We start from the raw sequence: 19,828 nt of genomic DNA, 5'->3' as shown, positions 1-19,828 counted from the left end.
GCTTCAAAATTGTGATCACTTTCTTGAGGCAGCGCTGCCACTGGAAGGATGCGAGAGACCTAGGGCGGAGGGCCTGAGGCGGCAGATCTGAACTTGAGGAGGATATAACCCAAACTTTAACTACATCAGTCCGCACCTCACGCGTGGAAGCAAAGGACGGGTTATCTTTTTAAATTTTTTTTCACCAGAGAGACTCAAACTTCGGCACTTGATCCCTTTTCCTGGATTGCTTTGGAGGAGACGGTTTGGTGACAACGTTGGGAACAGTGAGGACAGCGTTGTAACTCATTTTTAAAGCGACAATAGATCAGACTTTTTAAATGTTTGGGATCCAAGATACTTTAGGAAGAGGACCAGCTCTGAAAGAGAAATCGCTGGGCGCCGAGATGGATTCGGTCAGGTCCTGGGTCCGGAATGTCGGCGTGGTGGACGCCAATGTCGCTGCGCAGAGGTAACGAGACGGCTGCACAATGATTATGCTCGCAATCTCTCGCTTGTTCGCTCCCTCTCTCTCACTGTCTTTCTCTGTGTGTGTGTGTGTCATCCCCCTCGCTGCTCGCGCTCGCTCTCTCTCCCCCGCATCTGTCGCCCTGGCCCCCGCGCGCTAGGGCTCGCCCTCCGGCAGGCAGATCGCTGCAGTTAGGGGAACACTTATCCCGCAGCCAACACTCGAGTTTCTGAACTGCCTGTATGCCCCACTCCTTCCCCACAGACTACTCTTTGGGAGGCAAAATAACAAAGTAGTATCTGATGCCTCTTAGCTCAGCCCCTAGTTCTGCGAGGCGGGCCCAGCCAGGAGCAGAGCGTGAGGACCGGAGTCGGCAGCGGCGGCCGCTGGAGGAGAGCCGGCTTCCCGGCGACTCCCGGGTTTCGCCCAGCTGCTTACGAGCGCCTCTCCTCCCGCATCTTGCCGGCCGATTCTTGGAGGCCGAGAGCCCAAGGCCAGATGGTGGCTAGAGGAGCAGGAGAGGCCGGAGCGCCTGCCTGGAAAGGCAGAGCGGCCGGGTGCCCTGGGAGGAGGGCAGGCTGGAGGGTACGGGTGCAGAGAGAAAACAGTGGACTAGATGCACAGAGGCGGGGCTGAGAGTAGAGGAGAGACTAAAGAGAAAAGACGAACGAGTAACAGTAGAAAGAGTCACGGAAGAAAGGAGACGCACCGCAAACGCAGGGATCACAAGCCTCTAGTGTTGCTGGTCCCTGAAGTTGACTTTGTTTGTGAGCATTCTCCCGCTGACGTAGTAAACGCCTTGTCTAGGCTGCCACCCCATGAAGACATTCTGCTTCCCCTCCCTCACCACCACTATTGCGCTGAGGTTTGTGATCTCCACGACCTTGTCTGCGAGAGACAGCCCCCTTACCCCCAAGACTTCTACCCAGCGCTGACGCCTCTCTATCCACTCTCCTGGCCATGCCCCTCGCAGTCCCGACATCACGCAGAGAAATTACTCCTTTCCAGGCCAGGACTCTAGGTGTCCCGGGTAGAGCGAACCGGGCCGCCACCCTTGGAGGAGAGGAAGCAAAAGTCGCATTGCTCAGGAGACCGGGGCAGGCGGCGGCTCCCTCCCTCCTGCCCGAGCCCGGGGAGGCGCCAGTGTCCTTCAGCAGATGGCACGCCGTGGCGGCGGCTTTCCGCGGCCGTCTGGGGACTCGCTGGGCTGCCTGCTGAGGGAAACCAGGCAGCGCCGCAGACCGGTCTCCACGGCGCAGTTCCCTAGCCGAGCTCCTGAAAGACACCTCCCCTACTTTCCTCCTTTCCCAGATCAAGTAATTGTTAAAGTTGGAACCGGCTGTCCGTTGGGGGAGTCTAGTCAAAATTTTACACCCTTCAAAAGAGGGAGAGTGCTCGCGTCCTGGGGCAGGACGCCCCGCGACCCCAGCGCCCCGGAGCAGCTCCGTCCATCTGCTTGCTTGCCTGGACCCCGAGTCTCCCGTTAAATGTGATCTGGCGGCCAGTTTGTTCCCGGCCGCGACAGGTCTGCAGGGAGGTGTGTGCACATACTCAACACGCTTCAGGGCGCCTGCCGGGTCCTCCAACACGGCTTTCGCGGTCAGCGCGTTTGTCCGGCACCGCCCAGAGATGCGGCTAGAGCGGGGAGATTCTCGGCCCTAGGCGAGGACGCGCTCTGCCTCAACTTTTCGGCTTCTAGGGGAGGGGTCCTCAGTATTATGTCGCCCGCGGTGGTCCTCGATCACTAGTACTGGTCGAGGGGGATTCTGCCCTGCCACAGTCCCAGGCGCAACTTTTCGGAAGAGCGAGGGAAGCAGGAGGTGAGGCCTCTCCCTGTAGGACCGAGACTTGGCCTCTGGGCTTCCCATCCGCCCCCAGGGGGTTCTCTCCCACCGCCTCTCCGAGATAGCTTGGGGGGTGGTGCGTTGTGGGCAGTAGTGCCAGGACAGGTCACTCCAAGGAAGATGAAGGAAAAGGGTCACTTGTTCAAAAATAACGAGGCGCTTAGTCCCCTACCCCTCGGGCCCAGCTCCGAATCCTGACCCGGTCGGCGGCGGGAAGAGGAAGAAGATTGGGGCAGCACAACGACAAGACTTGGGCCGCCGTCTCGGGGGAACCCTCCGGGCTTCGGCCTGCAGTCGCGATTCCTTGGTCTCCACTAAAGGCCGGACATTGAGCTACTGGGCATGAGATGCCCGGAGGCTGGAACGGCTGGCGGTGGCAAAGTCCAGAGTCGTGGGCCCTGCTACCCGACCCCCGTGGCCACTGTGACTCCTCTAAGGAGTCCCCGCTTCTTAATCCTAATAGAAAAAAGCGCCCGAGGGGTTCAGAAGCCTGGACCGGGACATGGACCCTTGACCCTCTGAGATGTTGCGTGGGCGCGTTGGTAACTTCGTGTCTTTCTCTCCTTCCACGTGTCTGGTGTCCCCCGTGTCTCTTCGTGCGCAGCGGAGTAGCCCTGTCCCGGGCCCACTTTGAGAAGCAGCCTCCTTCCAACTTGAGGAAATCCAACTTCTTTCACTTCGTCCTGGCGCTCTACGACAGGCAGGGGCAGCCGGTGGAGATAGAGCGCACCGCCTTCGTAGACTTTGTGGAGAACGACAAAGTAAGCGGAGGTCCCCCTCTTCCCCTCGCGGCCTAATAACTACCTCCTTGCAAAGCACTAAAGATCCCATCTGTCACTCCCGACACTTTTCCGCTCACATCAGCAGGGATGATAAATCGAGGCTTCTCACCCCTAGCCCTTAAATCAGTCGATTTCCCCGCAGCTTCTCCCGCCGGCAACTCTCCGCCCGCACCTCCCGCTGCAGCAGTGCTTGTGGCTCTGCGCACCCGGCTTCTGGATCATTAGCAGAGCCTGGGCACGGACTGACGGCGGAGCAAAGTCCTTCCAACTAGAGCATAGTTTAAACGTATACTCAAAGCCGCCAGTGCCCTTCTCCGGGTTATTTATTATTATTATTATTTTGCACCTGCCAGCGCGGCAGGGTGGGTTACATAGGTACAAGGTTGAAACCCATAGTCCAGCCTTGCCCCTCCACCCCCAGCCTTCTCTTCCACTCTGGTTCCCAAGGCAGTGCCTGCCGCTGCCCAGGCCCCGGTATGGGCGCTGGATTGTATCTCAAACGAAGGTGATGTGGGAGGAAAGGAAAGTCTCTTGCTCTCTGGGCCTCCGTCTCTTCAGCTGCACCGTTCAAGCTTTGGAGCCGGCTCTGCCCAAGGTTCTTCTTGAACCCGGACCTGGGTCCCTGAGCTAGTGGCTCCAAGGCTGCGGTCCTGGTGGGACAGGGCCAAATGCTGCTCTTCCAAGTGACAGGTCCCTTCACCTTTCTGCAGGACAGGCAGAACCCGACAGGTTGGGTGGGGCCTGTTTAAAGGCAGCCTGGACATAGGGTCCGGTGGCCCCAGCTCCGGAGTCGCGCTTCTGAGGGCATTTTGAAGGGGGAGGGACAGACGGTTGGAGAGGGTCAAGTGACCGCCAGCCTTGGAAAGTTTTGGAGCTTGGACAGCGGCAGATGCTCCTGCCCTTTGACCCGGACCTGGGCAGGGGGCTGTTCAAAGCTGCCCGGTGACTGGGAGAAAGGCAGTGGGAAGTGGGTTAGGGAAGCCCCCTCTCTCTCCTTTTCGGGGTCTGGAAAGCAAGGGACTCTGTCTTTTCAGGAACAAGGCAACGAGAAGACCAACAATGGCACCCACTACAAGTTACAGCTCCTCTACAGCAACGGTGAGCGCCCTGAGTGCCCGCGGCGCCCGCTTGTTCCTCTTTTCAAGGAAGGCAGTTGACCTTGTCGCGGTCACCGGCAGGCGGGCTCCAGGCCTGGGGAGAGCAGGGCTGCGGGAGGCTCGCTCAGGGCCGGGGGCGGGGGCGGGCGGGTGGTGTTTGCCCCCAGGACGGCTCCGCCTGCGCTCGGGCCCGGGCCCCACGGCGGGACAGGTTTGGGATGCCCGGGCGGGGCTCCGCGGCCCTCACCTCGCGCCCTCCTGCCTCCCCGGCAGGTGTCCGCACGGAGCAGGACCTGTACGTAAGGCTCATCGACTCGGTCACCAAGCAGGTGAGCCCGGCTGTCCCCTCCTCTCGCGGGGGTGGGGGGTGGGGCCCTCCGTCCTGCCCCCTCCCCCCCTCTGGCCTGTCTCTGACCTCCCCCTACCCTCCGCGATTTCCTGGGTCAGTCTTCACAGCCCCTCCACAGAAACCCACACTTTGTCTGCTCTGGAAAAATACATGTTCCCTCTCACTCCCCAATTGTCCTGTCTTTCTGGCTGGGGAGACTCTGGAGATGGGAGTAGGTGAGCAAAGGGATGAAGAGGGGAAACAATTATTGGGAGATTCAGTACCCCCCCCAAATATTCCCTTTTGCAAGAAATAAGTCCTCACCAGGGCAAACTTTTCTCTTACTATTTCGCTCGAGTTAACCAGGCCACAGCTCAGGTCCTGTGCTGCCAGCGGGCGCTCCCGAGGAAGTAGCGGGCAGAGAGAGGAAACCTGATTTTGTACTTGCTCTTAAGTCCCCTTTTCTTTGTCCCTCCACTCCCTCGTATCTCCCCACCCTGCCCCCGCCTCCTTCGCAGCCCATAGCTTACGAGGGACAAAATAAGAATCCGGAAATGTGCCGAGTTCTCCTGACACACGAAGTGATGTGCAGGTAAGAGCCGTGTTTTCCTGCAGGCTTTGCCGGAGCGCGGGGCAGGTGAGCTGCGCCCGGCGCGCTGGCTCGCATGCGTCTCGGGCGCTGACCTTCGCGAGCGCTGGCGCGAGGAGCGGGCGGCCTCGCTCGGGCTTGCCTCCTTAAAAGACAGATTCTAAGAGCAAATCGGTTGGGAGTCGAACAGGAAACCCAGAACCACTCAGGATTCCACCCCCAGGCGTCTCAGGAGTTTCCTGTGCTCCGTGGAAGGTCCGCTGTCCAGCGGTCGGCGGCAGCGCGGGGAGGGGCTGGGCAGCCGCGGGTCAAGTTTGGGATCGGGGGCTTTCCCTGAGTCGGTCGCGGTCCTAGGCCCGCCGGTCCGACCCGCTAGGGGTAGATGCACAGGAGGGGCCACTTGTGGAGTTACCGAGTCAAGGTCCTGGAACGACTGGCAGTCTGGGCGGGCGACCACCGCAGGGTTTGGAACGGCCCGCTTTGGGGGCGCTACCCCTTGCCCCCCAGCTGAGGCACCTGTCTGTGCCGCAGAAGCGTTTTCTTCCTCCAGGGAAGTTGCTTTTCCTAGATTTCCCGAGCCACGGGAGTTTCTTAGGTCAGGAGGAACTACCGGCTAGAAAGACCAGTCGGGTTCACCACCTGTGGATGGGAGGAAGTGGGGGGAGAGGACCCCAACCGGGGAGGTACGAGGTCTGGAGCAACAGCTGGATTCTGAGGGCCAAGTTGTGAAAGGTGCAGTCTAAGTCGAATTCCTGCACCTTTTCCCATCTTCTCTTCTGAGACCAATCCATTTCGAGTCCTTTCTTCTGCTGGAGCAGAAGAAAATTAAAAAAAAAATTAACCCGTACATTTATTCATTCTTTCAATAAATGTTTATTGAGTGTCTGATATGTGCTGGTTATGGGGGAATCCCACAGCAAAGGAGAAAAGCTATAGAAAGGAAACTCTGGGAAGAGGTGGTTATTTTATTATAAAAATTTAAATGCTATTCCATGCACATTTTTCTTCCTCCAAAATCTCTGATTGGAGAGAAAGCCTCAATTCTTCCTTACTCCACTGTTGCTTCAGTGAATGTCTTCCAACTCCAGACTTTGGGTAATTGCAGGCAGTCTGATTTAGTTTGGACTGTTTTATGGGCAGCTCCCGGCAGCCCCGTCTCCCTCCTCATGCAGTCAGGAAGAAACCATAACAATCAGACATGTTTGTTTTGGTTTTGACCAAGTATTAGAAAAACAAACTTTGCCAACTGCAAAGTTCAACTCTGCCAGTGGCCTCAGCTGAGGGGACTCGAGGCTTCCTCTCCTGAGTAGCTGGGTGAGGTGTGGGACAATGGGGTAAGCAAATGGCTACACCGTTATCCCAGGGCCCCTTGATAAGTACATTCAGAAAGAAAATACAATTCCAAGATGAACTTGCATGTAGTACCTAGGTTAAATAGAACACTTTTATTTGGTTGGCTAAGTGAAAGGCAGGTTTTTTTTTTTTTAATTCTTCTTTCTACTTTTACATGTCTTTGTTTGGAGAGATTATCTTCTTAAAAGAAAAGAAAACAAAACCTAAATCTGGCCCATTGTCTGACGAATTATACCTATCACTTTAAATAATACTTGCATGCCCTATCCAGCTGTAGTTTAAGGCTGACATTTTTATTTTTTAAGCCCAATCAAATTCTCCTCATTTTATGCTGTTTAAGTAGCAGCATCAATTTTTAAAGCCTCTAGTTTAGTCTGCATTAGTAATACAATATAAAAATTTAATGTACTGTAACTTTTCTGCATTTGAGATGTGGGAAGACGCTCTGCTATTTTCTTCCCAAACTAGAATTTAAAACAAATATTAACTGTGGGTAAATAAATGATCCATGGGATGGGTACTGTGTCTGTAGTGTGTGTGTGTGTGTGTGTGTGTGTGTGTGTGTGTGTGTGTGTGTGTGTGTGTTTTGGGGGATGAGCTGGGGTGATGCAAGTATTGGATGCATCTAAAAGGGAAGTTCCCATTCAATCTGTCAGTCAGAGCTGGTTGACTTTTTTCAGGGAAAAAAGTTCCTTCTCTCACATTTTAAGAGTCAGTCATTACAGTCAGTGATTAAGGGATGAATCAGATGCTCTGTTTCTCAGTGGGTACTGCACACACTTAGTTTCATTTGCAAGGTGTTCTTGGGCATACCTGGGAATTTTCCTGAATGGTTTTGTGTTCTGTAATCTTTAGTAAAAAAAAAAAAAAAAAAGCTCATAAACTGGTGTTTAGCTTTTAGGCGGCAACAAAATAAATCTCTTTTAGGTATAACTTTTCTCTCCTTTCCCCAATGGTCTTCTCTCCCCTCTTCCCTGCTTTAGTTCATTTTGCCGTTTATTAGCAAGGAGAAGTCTAGTTGTTATGTCACTGCCAGCCACCCCTGTGCCCTCAATGCTCAGAGGGTTAAAAGATATTATAATTTGAACAGAAGTCGTCTCAAGGCCTACAGCTGGCTAATAACAGAGTTGTATTGAGCGCGAGCAAACCCCACAGCTGTGACTTTTCGCCACAAGGCGCAGGCTAGACGGGGCCCTAATCAGATGGGCCAGCCGGGCAGTGAGGCCAGTGTCTTTATCGGCCAGATGGTGTGAATTTAGACACTTTTGTTATGCAATCGCAGGGAGGAGTTGGGGAGAAGGAAACAAAACAAAAGCCACCATGCTGTGCGCTTATTTGAGTTTGAAATTAGAGACAGATTTTTGAAAGTTGAGGGTTGAATTTTAAAAACGATTTTGGAGGGGAAAGGGCACACTGGCTGGTCTCGAGCAGGAGTTTGGCTGACTGGACACCCTGTGTCCAGGGCTGGGGCTTTTTTCCTTTGCATATCCCCCATCTTGATCCCTTTCTGAAAAGTGCAGGTAAGATTCAGGATTGGGAGAAAATTTCTCATATTTCCCACCTCCCATCCCCAACTGGCTTGCTTTTTTTCTCTTTCCCTCTCCAAAGACCCCCACGAGGAGACAGGGAGGGTGGAAGAGGCCTGTAAGCAAACTGAGAGTATTTCAGGTAAAAGGTTCTCCAAATAAGGACCAGAATAAAATATGTCAAACCAAGCCAAACGAAGAGCTTTCATTTTCATTCATTAGGAAAAAAAGAGTACTTCTGAGCCTCCCCGTGGTAGTTAGGGACACAACCTTAACCTAGTGCCAAATTCAGTTGCCTCTTCTCTTTCTTTGTTTCCCATCTTTTCCTATTTTTTCGTCTTGTTCAGTTTTTAAAAATACTTTCAGACTTGGAGAATGGCTTGATAGAAAATAACCCTAAAAAGCCTTTTCACGAAAGTAGCTGAACCTGAAGTTGGTCACTCAGGCTTTGTCTCTATAGCAAAGGAAGGGAGGTTTGAGCTTATTATCTGAGTAATTCAGGGACCCGGTTCTTCATGTCACCTCCCCACATCCTGATCCCAGAGCGATTGTTTGGGGAATGTGGGTTCATGAATGTCTTCTACTCTCCATTTCCCTTTGCTTCTGTTACTATTGCTGGCTTGAGGACGGAATGTCATTTAAGAAATGAAATAAAGAATAACTAGGACATCTTGATGAGACCTTTCTTTTTAAAATAGAAAGAAAGAAAGAAAAAAAGAATTAGCTTTGGCTAACCAAGAGAAATTTTACGAAGAGCTCAGATGGGGTGAATACAGTCCACTCCTATAATTTTTATTCCTTCACTATTATAGTCCGACAGCCAAGTGTCTGCTACATCTTTTCTGGGTGTTAAAGTTAGAGCTTATACTTAAATATGTTACTGTTGGAAAATGGAAGATTGGGTCCTAAAGTTTCTCTGCATTTTTCTTGGAGTATCATTTCCTTCCCTGAGTTGATTCCCCACATTGTATTACACTGGCACCAGGCTTACATTTTTATCTGTTTTTCTTTTCCTCCAGAGAAAGTCCCCATGGAAAGCAGCTGAATTCAGCTGAGCAATTTTGCAAACTTACTCGGCCTCCTTAGAATCATTCCTTCTCAAGCTAAATAGATTGCCACATCCTGAGAGTGCTCTCTTGTAATTAAATTGTACTTAGAATCGCACACAGATTTGGGTTAGGTTGACATGCTGGTGATGTCAAAGAGGAGTCTAGTTAGAAGGTCTTCAGATAACTAGCATGTATAGGGCTTTTTGAAATTGTCTTGCTAAGAAAAAAGGTTTGCCTGAGTTGCAAAGGTATTATTCTGCTGACTTAAGCAATAGAAACAGGAGAGCGGGGAGACAGGGATGGTGGCGGCAGGAGCAACGGGTGGGGTAGGGAGTTGGGAAGAGAGACAAAGGTTCTGGGAGAGCAGCCGGTCAGAATTTTTATTGGTGTTAAACTTGAGATGGAAATTTTAAAAGTTAAGACCTAATATAATTTCAAACGCAAACTTATTTCCGCGTCCCAGTGGCGAACTCTGGTATTTAAAAAACTTGAGACAATTTTTCTTTTACTTCTTACAAACTTGATTCAATGTCTTACAACCTCATTGTGCCCATTGGCTGAAAGTTTTTTTTAGCATCTCTCAAGGATTTTTAACTTTTTGAGAATGGTAGAATCGTTCACTGAATAATCCACACATCCCTGCATGAGAGAGATGGGCTTAAAATTTTTAAAAAATATCTGTCTGTTTGTTGGTAATTCTGTAGAGGATCAGAGAGGGCAAGCGCACTGCGCAGAACCAGAGAGCAAATCTAAGACTGGGATGGTGTTAGGCCTTTGGGTCCCTGCTGCCACAGTGACTTTGTCTTTTCCCTAATCTGTCACCACTTTCGAATCAAAGGATGCTCAGGGAATCTCATAGCCTGTGCCCTTCTCAAACCTAAAAGAGACTCTGGAGATAATCTAGTCCAACACTTTAATTTTATAGATAAGCAAGGCAAATCCCAGCGGGGTGAAAGAGATTTGACTAAATCCATGCAACTGGTTAGTGACAAAGTTGGGTTAGACGCCAGCGCCCCGATTCCCACTTTACCGGTCCTTCTATCATGCTGCATCGATCTTAAACTATACAGAAACTATCACGGGAAGGGCAACACTTACATAAATTTGGTTGTTGCTAACATTTATGACAGATATTCGCCAACTGGTGTGGATGATAATGCTTTTCTTGTAAGCCATGTCAAGGCTACATCCTTCACCAGCTCCTGTTCATGGTGGACCACATGCTTGGATGAGCCGAGAGGTATTTAGAAGTCTTGTGGTCCTGACAAGCAGCAGACAGGCAACACAGGGATGGGATTTTCCAGTGCTTCCGGCCACCCAGCCTCCCTTGCCCTTTTCATATTTGTTCTCTTTAGGTCCTACGGAGCCCTTCCCATCTGTTGTATTTGCTCTAGGGCCCCCTCTTTCTCTCTTCCTCTCAGATGATTCCGTAAGCATTTCGCGGGTATCTACCTGAAACCCAGCACTTTGCCAGTGGAAGTCTTGGGACGCAGAGTTTGCAGGATGGGGCTTCCGTGCCGAGTCCCATTTCTGTTCTGGACTTGTTGAAAATTATTGGAGATATCACTTTGTATCTCTCTGCCTCATTTTTTCCCCTATTTGACAAGGCACACCATAGTTCCTGTCTTCTTTCTTCATCTTTAGAAAATAATGGAAATGAATGAATGAATAAATGGTTACAAAGTACACTGAGTTCTCTGAAGAAAGATATTATATAACTAAGGTTTATAGTAATCCAGGCAGCTACTTGGGGTCTTTTTCATACATTTTCCTCTCCCCTGTTCCTTCAAGTATTTGTTAAGACACAAAGATCTAAAAATATATGATAAGAAATACAATAATAAAATCATTCATCACGGAGCTGGAGGTGACGTTCTGGATCTTAAAATCCAATTGTCCATCATTCAGATTATAAATATAGCTCTCAGAAAAGTTGTGATTTTCTGAGAATGACCCAGTTTATAAGTCGTAGAGGGAGAATTTGAATGAAGAGTCTGGGTTTCAAGTTTAGCGTTGCTTTCGAACATGGCCATACATTCATGCTTAAGCAGCTGATAGTTGAGCAGTTCCCTAGGACGTACCTGTTTTTGTGAATGTTCTTACATTGTATGCTCATTGTGTTTTCTTGATTTTAACGCATTTCTCTTACTCTTTTGCCCCCTCCCCAATCTACAGTCGATGTTGCGAAAAGAAAAGTTGTGGCAACCGAAATGAGACTCCTTCAGACCCTGTCATCATCGACAGGTAGGGGGAAAAAGTGATTTAAAAAAAACTGTTTCTGGTTTCTTTCCTTTAGAATCTCAACTCTGAGTGTGGATCACTGGGCTTTGCCGTAAGGTTGGTTTCATTTTATCTTCAAGGCTTGGAGCTGGTCCAACATGTGTTTTCTTGTTTTGGTTGGCCTTTCTTGGAAGAAGTCAGAACCTTCCTTTTTGAACATACGTCTCTAAATCTATGATGGGATTATTTTCCAGGTGCACTGACTTAAGCCTAATAAGGCGTGTGTGGATGGTAAAAGATGGTAAAGGATGACATCTCTCCCATCTGGCAGGATAGGGTCTCAATCAGTTTCCTAGAAGAGGCAGTATATCCCAAGTTACGCAGTAACTTTCTTATCATTCTCCGTGATTGTGCTGTTGGGCTTGAAGACTGTCAAATTAGATTATGGTTTAGAGGATGATGACAAGCTCTCTGTTGCACTGAGGGAGATTCCTTTCTACCATAGAGGGTTGCATTCTGGGTTCTATGTTTTGTTCAGAGTGGGAAAGATTCTTTGGGACAAGATGCTAATTCATTGAAATGTGATTTCGGCATCCTCAGCTGTATGTTTTTGTGATTGGAAACAGAACTTACAAACCAATGAAGGAATACCAATTTAACTTCCAGCAATCATGTAATTTTTAAGAAATCCCATATTCCCACCCCTAATTTTTTTCTCTTTCGTTAAAAAACGGAATAATTCCCTCTTGCTTCTTTCTCTGGGTTTTTGTGTTTCTAGACAGGTCCTGAAATGGATTGGAGAGACCACAGTCTCCAAAGTTGTTATTCCAATATTCCAATGAATTCTCAGTTGGGAGAATGGAACCTCTGGCATTCTTCCCAGAAAGCCAGCTTGCTTTCTTCGTGGAAAGTATAGCATAACCCTAGGAATGAAGAGGCTGGAATTCTGATCCTGTCCTAGCTTCTGACCTTGGACAAAGCACTCAACATCTCTGTTCAATAGTATCGTGAAGGGTATACCTGGAGGGTATGGCCTGTTGCTGTAGGTTTCAGAAGGTAGCTAAAATATCCATGGCAGTTTTGCAGTATTCTCGGAGATCTTTGCAGGATGATGATAGACAAATAGAGAATGTTTGCTGGATGTATATGCTGCCGGTCTTAGGGGGTTCAGGTGACATCAATTTAGGGAGCTCTGGAATTTTTTTAGTTTTTCTGAAAGCGCACAGAAGCTTAAAATTAATGAGTTGTAAGAACTCTTGGGGGCCAGCTGTCTTTCTCATTTGATGGGTGAAAAGACTGAACTCGGGAACGGTGACACGACTTGCCCGCGGTTGCCCAGCTGGTTGGAGCAGAGCTGGCCCTAGAACACAGCTGTCCTTACTTCTAGCCTGTGATCCTCTCACTGCCACAAACTTTTCCTCCCAGCACTCTCTGTCCCAATTTATGTGATCACACTTGACATGATTTCCCAACTTCCTAGGATGCACTTGGATCCCCTGGGGAATATGGAGCCCATGAGGGCAGCCTAGACACGGATGCCGTCCTTTCCAGTGTGTCCACTGAGCTCACTAATCTTCATCTAGTCTTTTTTTTTTTTTAACTAACTTTAGCTCCTCTTTCAAGAGGGTACTCTAACCTCATGGTTGTTACATCTTTTCTTTAATCAACAACCCATAAACCAGCTTTAGAAATGTTTACAAACCCGTAAATGCTCACCTGCACCTTACATCTCATAAGCACACATCCTGAAGGCTCTGCACCTAGTAGCAGTTCTTTCTCTCAGAAACTATGTAGAACCTGAACTCGGGGAGAGAGCCGAACATGCTATACATAATACACACGTTCATGTACGTAGGTTTTCGGCATCTCTGGAGAGGAAAGATTCTCAGGTTGTGTACCTTCATTGTTTGTGCTAGAATGCTTTAAATTCTTCCGGGAAGGTGGAAATTGTATTTTAGCTGCGTCTTAAGGAGCTTTATGTGACTGTGGCATTTATTTTTACTAGCCTGTGCACCATAAAACAGCCCAGCGATGTCTCTGCATCACTTGAAATATGTGTTACTTCCGAAATGTTGTGCATCTGCACATGGAAACATACATACCAAAGGGTGCTATAAATTGACCCGGATCAAATTTTTAGAGAACTCATCTTATTATAAACAGATGCGTTGGTTCGGCTTCCTCGTTGTAGGGATCTTGTTTGAAGACACTGCTTGTTTCTTCACCGGAATCTTGCTTCTTGCCCCTGTCTTTTGGGCATTCCTTTGCCTACTTCCCTTCATGTGTGGAAGGGAAAGGGGATTGAAGGCAGGGTTCCATTTGCCGGAGGTGGGATGGGTGTGTTGTGTCCTCCAGGGCTTGAGCGGTGCCTCTGGTCCCTGGGTTCAACACCTGCCGGCTTAGAGATGTTGAGATGACCCATGAGCACCAAACGGGTGCTAAGTAGTCTGTTTTGGATTTCCTCTGAGTAAATATGTAACTCTCTTCTTTGCCCTTGTTCCTATAACGCCAACTAATTATCTCCTCCCCCTACTCGCTCCATCTAACCAGATGCAGTTAATTTACACTGTCTCTCTTTGAGTTTTCTCACGCAATAGGCATGTTCCACTCTGGCTCCAGGGAAGCCTGTTTATTCCCTTGGAATTGTGTATGTCCGGGGGAGGGGAAGGGGCGGATCAAAAGTGGTTCCCAAATATTCACCGCCAGGGATCCCTCTTATTTTTTCCTTTGGTGAGCCAGGTTCTGCAAGATTTTGCCTGCCAAGCTGCAATTAACAAGTAATAATCCAGCTGTAATTTCATTTTTTTTTTTTTTTTTTTTTTTTTTTTGCGGTACGCAGGCCTCTCACTGTTGTGGCCTCTCCCGTTGCGGAGCACAGGCTCTGGACGCACAGGCTCAGCGGCCATGGCTTACGGGCCCAGCCGCTCCGCGGCATGTGGGATCTTCCCAGACCGGGGCACGAACCCGTGTCCCCTGCATCGGCAGGTGGACTCTCAACCACTGCGCCACCAGGGAAGCCCTGTAATTTCATTTTTATTAACTGAAGACGTACAACAGAATGGGAAGGAAAAAAATCTCATTCCAGAAATGCCCTTGATCTCAGGACTTCCCTGGCGGTCAGGATGGTTAAGGCTCTGCGCTTCCACTGCAGGGGGCAGGGGTTCGATCCCTGGTCGGGGAACTGAACTAAGATTCCACACGCCACACGCCGCAGCCAAAAAAGAGAGAAATACTTGAAAATTAAAAAAAAAGAAATGCCCTTGACCTCATCAATGACCAGTCAGAGTTTCTGATCTGGGCCAGAACCGCCCGTGTTACCACACTAACTTGAAGGACTGCCAGCTTAAACACAAAATAACTTGACTTTTCATTTAGCCCACGTGGCCATGTCTTGGGCAGACATTCTATCGCCAATAGGCTGTTTGAAATATGAAAAAGAACTTTCACAACCTCGTGGACCCTTAATTGAAAATCACTGGATTGTACAATAGGGCGTCCCATCAGAGACTGAGTTCTCCATTTCCTAAGACTTAGCCCCAGCCTGGGAATATTTTTTCCCCGTCTAAATGACTCCCTGCCTTAATCTCTCTAGAAACATAAATTTAATTTTTATTTTCAATTGTCTTTTCGGCATGCTTTTGTGAATTCTTGGGCAGCCACGCCCCTCTTCAAAAACCCAGGCCAACACACAGCCCAGCAGGACTTGCTGCTGAATCAGGGGCCTCCAGCAGAGCCTTCCTTCTGTGCAGAAATGCGCGCCCAGAGCGGCAGTAGGGTTTATTCATTTTGAGTGTAAAAATTCAAAGTTCCTACCTGAAGAAAACTCAACAAAACAGAACAGAACAAAAGCAACAATGAAAACATAATCCATACCGAGGTCTTCAGCCTACACCTTGTGCATAAAGACCTCTGTGTGGTCAATAAAAATAAAAGGGCTCAAACGGATTTACGTTGGTGGTTTCAGAAGGAAGCACTAATTCAACCTTGTTTTTCATGGGCTGTGCTTTCTTTAGACTCTCTTTTCTCTCTGAAACTTCTTCTGAACAGCTACCGCATCTCTGGGCTCAGGAGACTTTGGTGGTCCGTGGGAAGAGGATTTTAGGGACAATCTCACAGACTTGGGAGAAGGAAAACGAGTCTTCACCGTTCCTGTTCTTGCAGCCCCATGAAAAGTCAGATGGGAGGAGGGGACAAGAGTTCTTTCTGAATCTTTGTAGGCTGTCCCTGCCCATGTGCACACGAGGATGATATTTTCTGTCAAAGGGCAGCTCCAACCTGTTTCTCACATGCAAAATATCCCAGACTTTTGTCTTCGGATCCTGGACTCCTATATTTATGAGCTCAGCTTCCAGAAGGACTGTTTTAAGTTTCTGTAATTTTAATTTTATTTTTCAAGAAGCCAAACAAGCATCAGAATGATCTTCATTCAGAAGGTTTACACAGAAATACCTGGTATTTATTTGCCCATGAGGCATTTTCCTGATATTATCTCCCTTTTAAAAACAAATTTTTTTTCAATTGTGATAATATATATATAACATAAATTGACTATCTTAAACATTTTTAAGCGTACAGTTTAGAGGTGTTAAGTACCTTCACCTTGCTGTGCAACCATCACCAGCATCTGTTTACAGAACTCTTTTCATCCTCCCATATGGAAACTCTCTCCCCATCTCCCCCTCCCCCCAGTTCCTGGCAACCACCATGCTATTGATACTTCCTCTATGAATTTGACTCCTGTAGGTACCTCATATGATACTGTATTTGTCCTTCTTTGACTGGTTTATTTCACAGCATGATATCCTTAAGTTTCCTTAATGTTGCAACATGTATCAAGATTTCCTTCATTTTTAAGGCAGAATAATATTCCATCGTCTGGTTGTACTACATTTTGTTCTATTTGTCTGTCAATGGACACATGGGTTGCTTCAACCTTTTGGCTACTGTGAAAAATATTGCTATGAATATGGATGTACAAATATCTCTGCGAGTCTCAGTTTTTAATTCTTTTGGGTATACAGCCAGAAGTGGAACTGCTGGATCACATGGTAGTTCAGAGAACCATCATGCCATGTCCATAGCAGTTATGCCATTTTACATTCCCACCAGCAGTGCGCAAAGGTTCCATTTTCGCCACATCCCAAATTACTTGTTATTTTCTTGTTTAGTTTAGTGGGTTTTTTTTTTTTTTTATCGTTGCCATCCCAATGAGTATGAGTTTTTTCTTTTTTTAGTGAAGCTTTCTCCTGCTACCATCTTGGAAGGCATCCTCACCTGCTGCTTTCCTCCACTCTGGTCCAGGCTTCTCGTTTGCCCTCCCCCTGCCATCTGGCACATCCTCTTCCTGCTTCTCTCTGCCTCACCAGCTACCTTGTTCTATCAGAGAAGTGTTTGGTTCCTCTTTCATCTGGACCACACTTCCTATTCCTCTCTCCGTGTATCGCTTAACTCCAGAAAGTGTTATTGGTGGAATGGGAGCTTTCAGAGAATAACTGTGGGTAGTGAAGCCCTTATGGACCTTTCGTGCATGCTAGAGGGTGTGACATTAATCCTGAACACTGGAGTTTTTCTTTTGCTTAATTTATCAAATGAACTCCGTATTGATCTCTTCTTGATTTGTGGTGTAGATTCTGCTTTTAACCCCACTGTCCCTTTCAGCATAGAAGCAGTATTTGGATAGTAGTGAACTGTAGGTCAGATTTATGTCCACAAAGCCCAGTGGATTCTTACCATCCTAGGCCACTCAGGCTGGTTTTCGGTCTGTGACCACTCCCTCCCTCTCCCTAGAAGTGGACAAATCAGATATATCGGTAGTGACTCCTCCTGAACGAAGAATTCTGTCTCTGAGAAGGATGGATAAGAACAATACTCAACATTTATCTAACATTTAACTGGCACTTATGGTATGCTGGGCACAGTGCTAAGCAATTTGTGCTCACTAACTAATCTTCAACAGTTGAGAAAAGTCTTAATTTTACAGAGGAAGAAATGAGTCTTAAGGAGGTAGTTCACAAAGCCAGCTTCCCTGGTGAAATTGGAGTGTCGTCAGCGGGTGGAAGTTATGGAGAAAAAGGGTTTGGTGTAATAGAAGGAGAAGCTTCCCAGAATTTAGAGCTGTTGAGGAACAGGAAAACCTGGTGAGCATGGTTTGAAGACCTCTTGATGGGAACACTAGAGAGAGGATCGGTTCTCTGGGAAGTGGTGGGCATCGCCGGCCTCTGAAGTATCATTTAACTCTGAGATGGTGCAAGTCACGTGCAGCGGTGTGACAGGTTTGACGGAATATCGGTCCCCAGAGAGACAACATGATGTAGCAGGAATGGCCCTGAACTAGGATCAGGACACCTACTTCTGACCCCAGATCGTTCACTAACTAGCTGTCTAATGTCATGGAGGTCATGAGCCGCCTCTCTGAGCCTCAGTTTCCCTATCTGTAAAATGAAGTGCTTTGGATTAACGGGTGAGCTTTACATTACCTTCCAGCTCTAAAGTCTCTGCTTGTAGCAGAGGCCCGGGTTTGGGTGTCAGGCATGCTCATTCATCATCCTTGCTCACCAATAATTTACAGGAGCTATTCACATGTGCCTTCTCTGCACAGACTACTGGGCATAGGGGAGCCCAGTGCTGGGAAGAGTCTACAAAATCCTGGCCTTGGGCTTTTTTTTAATTTTTTTTTTTTAGTGAAAATTCCATTCCCTCGGAGAGGTTTAGATGTTCTCACTAAAAAACTCAGATTATTTAACCAAAGTGAAAACATCATTCTTTCATGTTCTCCTTCCTTCGTTTTCTAGTAAAACCTTTGCTTGTTTCTTGGCCATGTGGGGGGAGATACAGGTAGGAGAAGGGACTCTTCTAGTTTCTGGTGCAGAAGAATGTCCCTTTGGGTTGAGACTCTTCATTGGATGACACCCTGAGGCCAGTGAGAAACAAAATTCCCTTTGAGAAAATCATTCTCCTCCTCCTAATTAAAGAACTGAAAAGTTGTGATCTTCATTTCTGTAATTGGTTTAATTTTTAAGAATTATACTGTCTCCACTAGACTGACCAATCTTCCTAGACTTCAGAACTTTAGCATTTGACACAAGCTAGCCTAGTTGTCTATACATCGATTCACTCCGTCATTCATTCATTGAGTAATTTTTTCTGTTGTTCAGTTATTAAGCTAATATTCGTGAATCCCTGGCACTGAGAGGCCATCAGGGAATACCACAGGCATGGTTCTGCGCTCAAGGAGCTGACAGTTTAAATAATCACACAGAGAAAAATACATTTGCAAACTGTGAAAGTGCTTTGAAGACTAGGTGAGTGAATGGTAGACAGGTTTCAACTTTCTAGTCCCATCATTTCTTTCTCTAAGAATCAACATGCAATCAAAATGTTTGTCCCATCAAACAGACCTCGAATATGCCCCCCGTCTCCCTCTGCACACATCAGTCCAGCCTGGAATCCCCACCGCCAACTCTCTGCCAATATAAATCTGATTCCCTTTTCAAGACCTTGTTTAGATTCTACCATTTGAAACAAATCAATTCTTGTAGCCAAAGTCTTTTCATTGACACTGTCACACATACTCGCTCTCGTTAGGATGTATGGGTATTGTTATCTTTTTCCCTATGTGGGCTTGCCTTACATTTCCAACTATATTGTAATTCTTGGATGTCAGACCACATATGTCACTGAAGTCTTGACTCTAATATCATTAGCTCTGTGATGGTGTTAATAGTACTACCTCTTCCACTGAGTTGTTGTGTTAAATCATTAACGTGTATATGGTGCCCATACAGTGCATGACAGAATAGATGCTGTTAAAAAAGTCATAGCAATTATTCGCCTGTGTCTCTCAGTGTCTAACCAGTGGCTTGGATACCACAGACACTCAGTAAATATTAGTTGGCAGATTAATCTCTGACTGCCAAGCATCAGAGAGTTTGGATGACGGAGTCTTTGCCAGTTTATACAGGACCTTTCTTGTAAGTACCTGTATTTGACAACTGCTTAGCAATCTTACCCCCCAGGGGCAGAGTGGTACAAAACAATGCCAAGAAGACAGAGCTAGGGTTGTAAGGCAGAATGAATCATTCAGGAAATATTTATCTAGGGTCTGTCGTGCCATGGATGTTGCAAGGTGCCCTTAGGGCTAATAAGATTGAGTAGACACAAAGCTTTCCCATCAGAAGCTTACAGTTCAAATGGAAAAAACAAAAGATGTGCAGAAATAACTGTGATGGAATGTAGAGTGTGAAAAGTGCCACAAAAGATGTAGAGATAAAAACTCTGGAAGAACTGAAAATGGGAAGATGAATTTCATCTAGGCAGCGGTGTATGTGGTGAGAGCTGTAACGTGGACATAGGCAGGTGAGGTCAAAGGGCATTCTAGGAGAAGGAAAGCATGCAGGAAAAGGCATGTGGAAGGGAAAGAATTCCTTAAATCTGCTCGTTATTTTAGAGGTGCACGGATATGTGTAAAGGGGGACAGTAGGAGAGGTTGGAAAGATTCTTTGGGCCCAGATTTCCGAAGACTTTATATGCCTTTACAAAAGTGTGTTGACGTTGTTGTGTTAGCAGTGGGAAGATATCAAAGGATTCTGAGTA

At 47.5% G+C, this 19,828-nt stretch overlaps 1 protein-coding gene across 1 annotated transcript in view; it reads left to right on the top strand.

The window, feature by feature from the left end:
• Positions 1–320: 320 nt before the first annotated feature.
• EBF2 (EBF transcription factor 2) overlaps positions 321–19,828 on the top strand; it is a gene marked incomplete at its 5' end in the record, with an annotated part of 189,551 nt that continues 170,043 nt past the window's right edge. Inside the window, 6 exons of the mRNA XM_082842363.1 lie at positions 321–451; positions 2,897–3,053; positions 4,109–4,172; positions 4,445–4,500; positions 5,018–5,091; positions 11,192–11,260. Of these exons, the coding sequence (XP_082698489.1) occupies positions 321–451; positions 2,897–3,053; positions 4,109–4,172; positions 4,445–4,500; positions 5,018–5,091; positions 11,192–11,260 (551 nt within the window). The remainder of the gene's footprint in view (positions 452–2,896; positions 3,054–4,108; positions 4,173–4,444; positions 4,501–5,017; positions 5,092–11,191; positions 11,261–19,828) is intronic.

The sequence above is a fragment of the Leucopleurus acutus genome (genome assembly GCF_964270905.1).
Source record: "Leucopleurus acutus genome assembly, chromosome: 7".
Taxonomy (NCBI): Eukaryota; Metazoa; Chordata; class Mammalia; order Artiodactyla; family Delphinidae; genus Leucopleurus; species Leucopleurus acutus.
The sequence above is the reverse complement of the archived record's forward strand: the minus strand, read 5'-3'. Positions and strand labels throughout refer to the sequence as shown.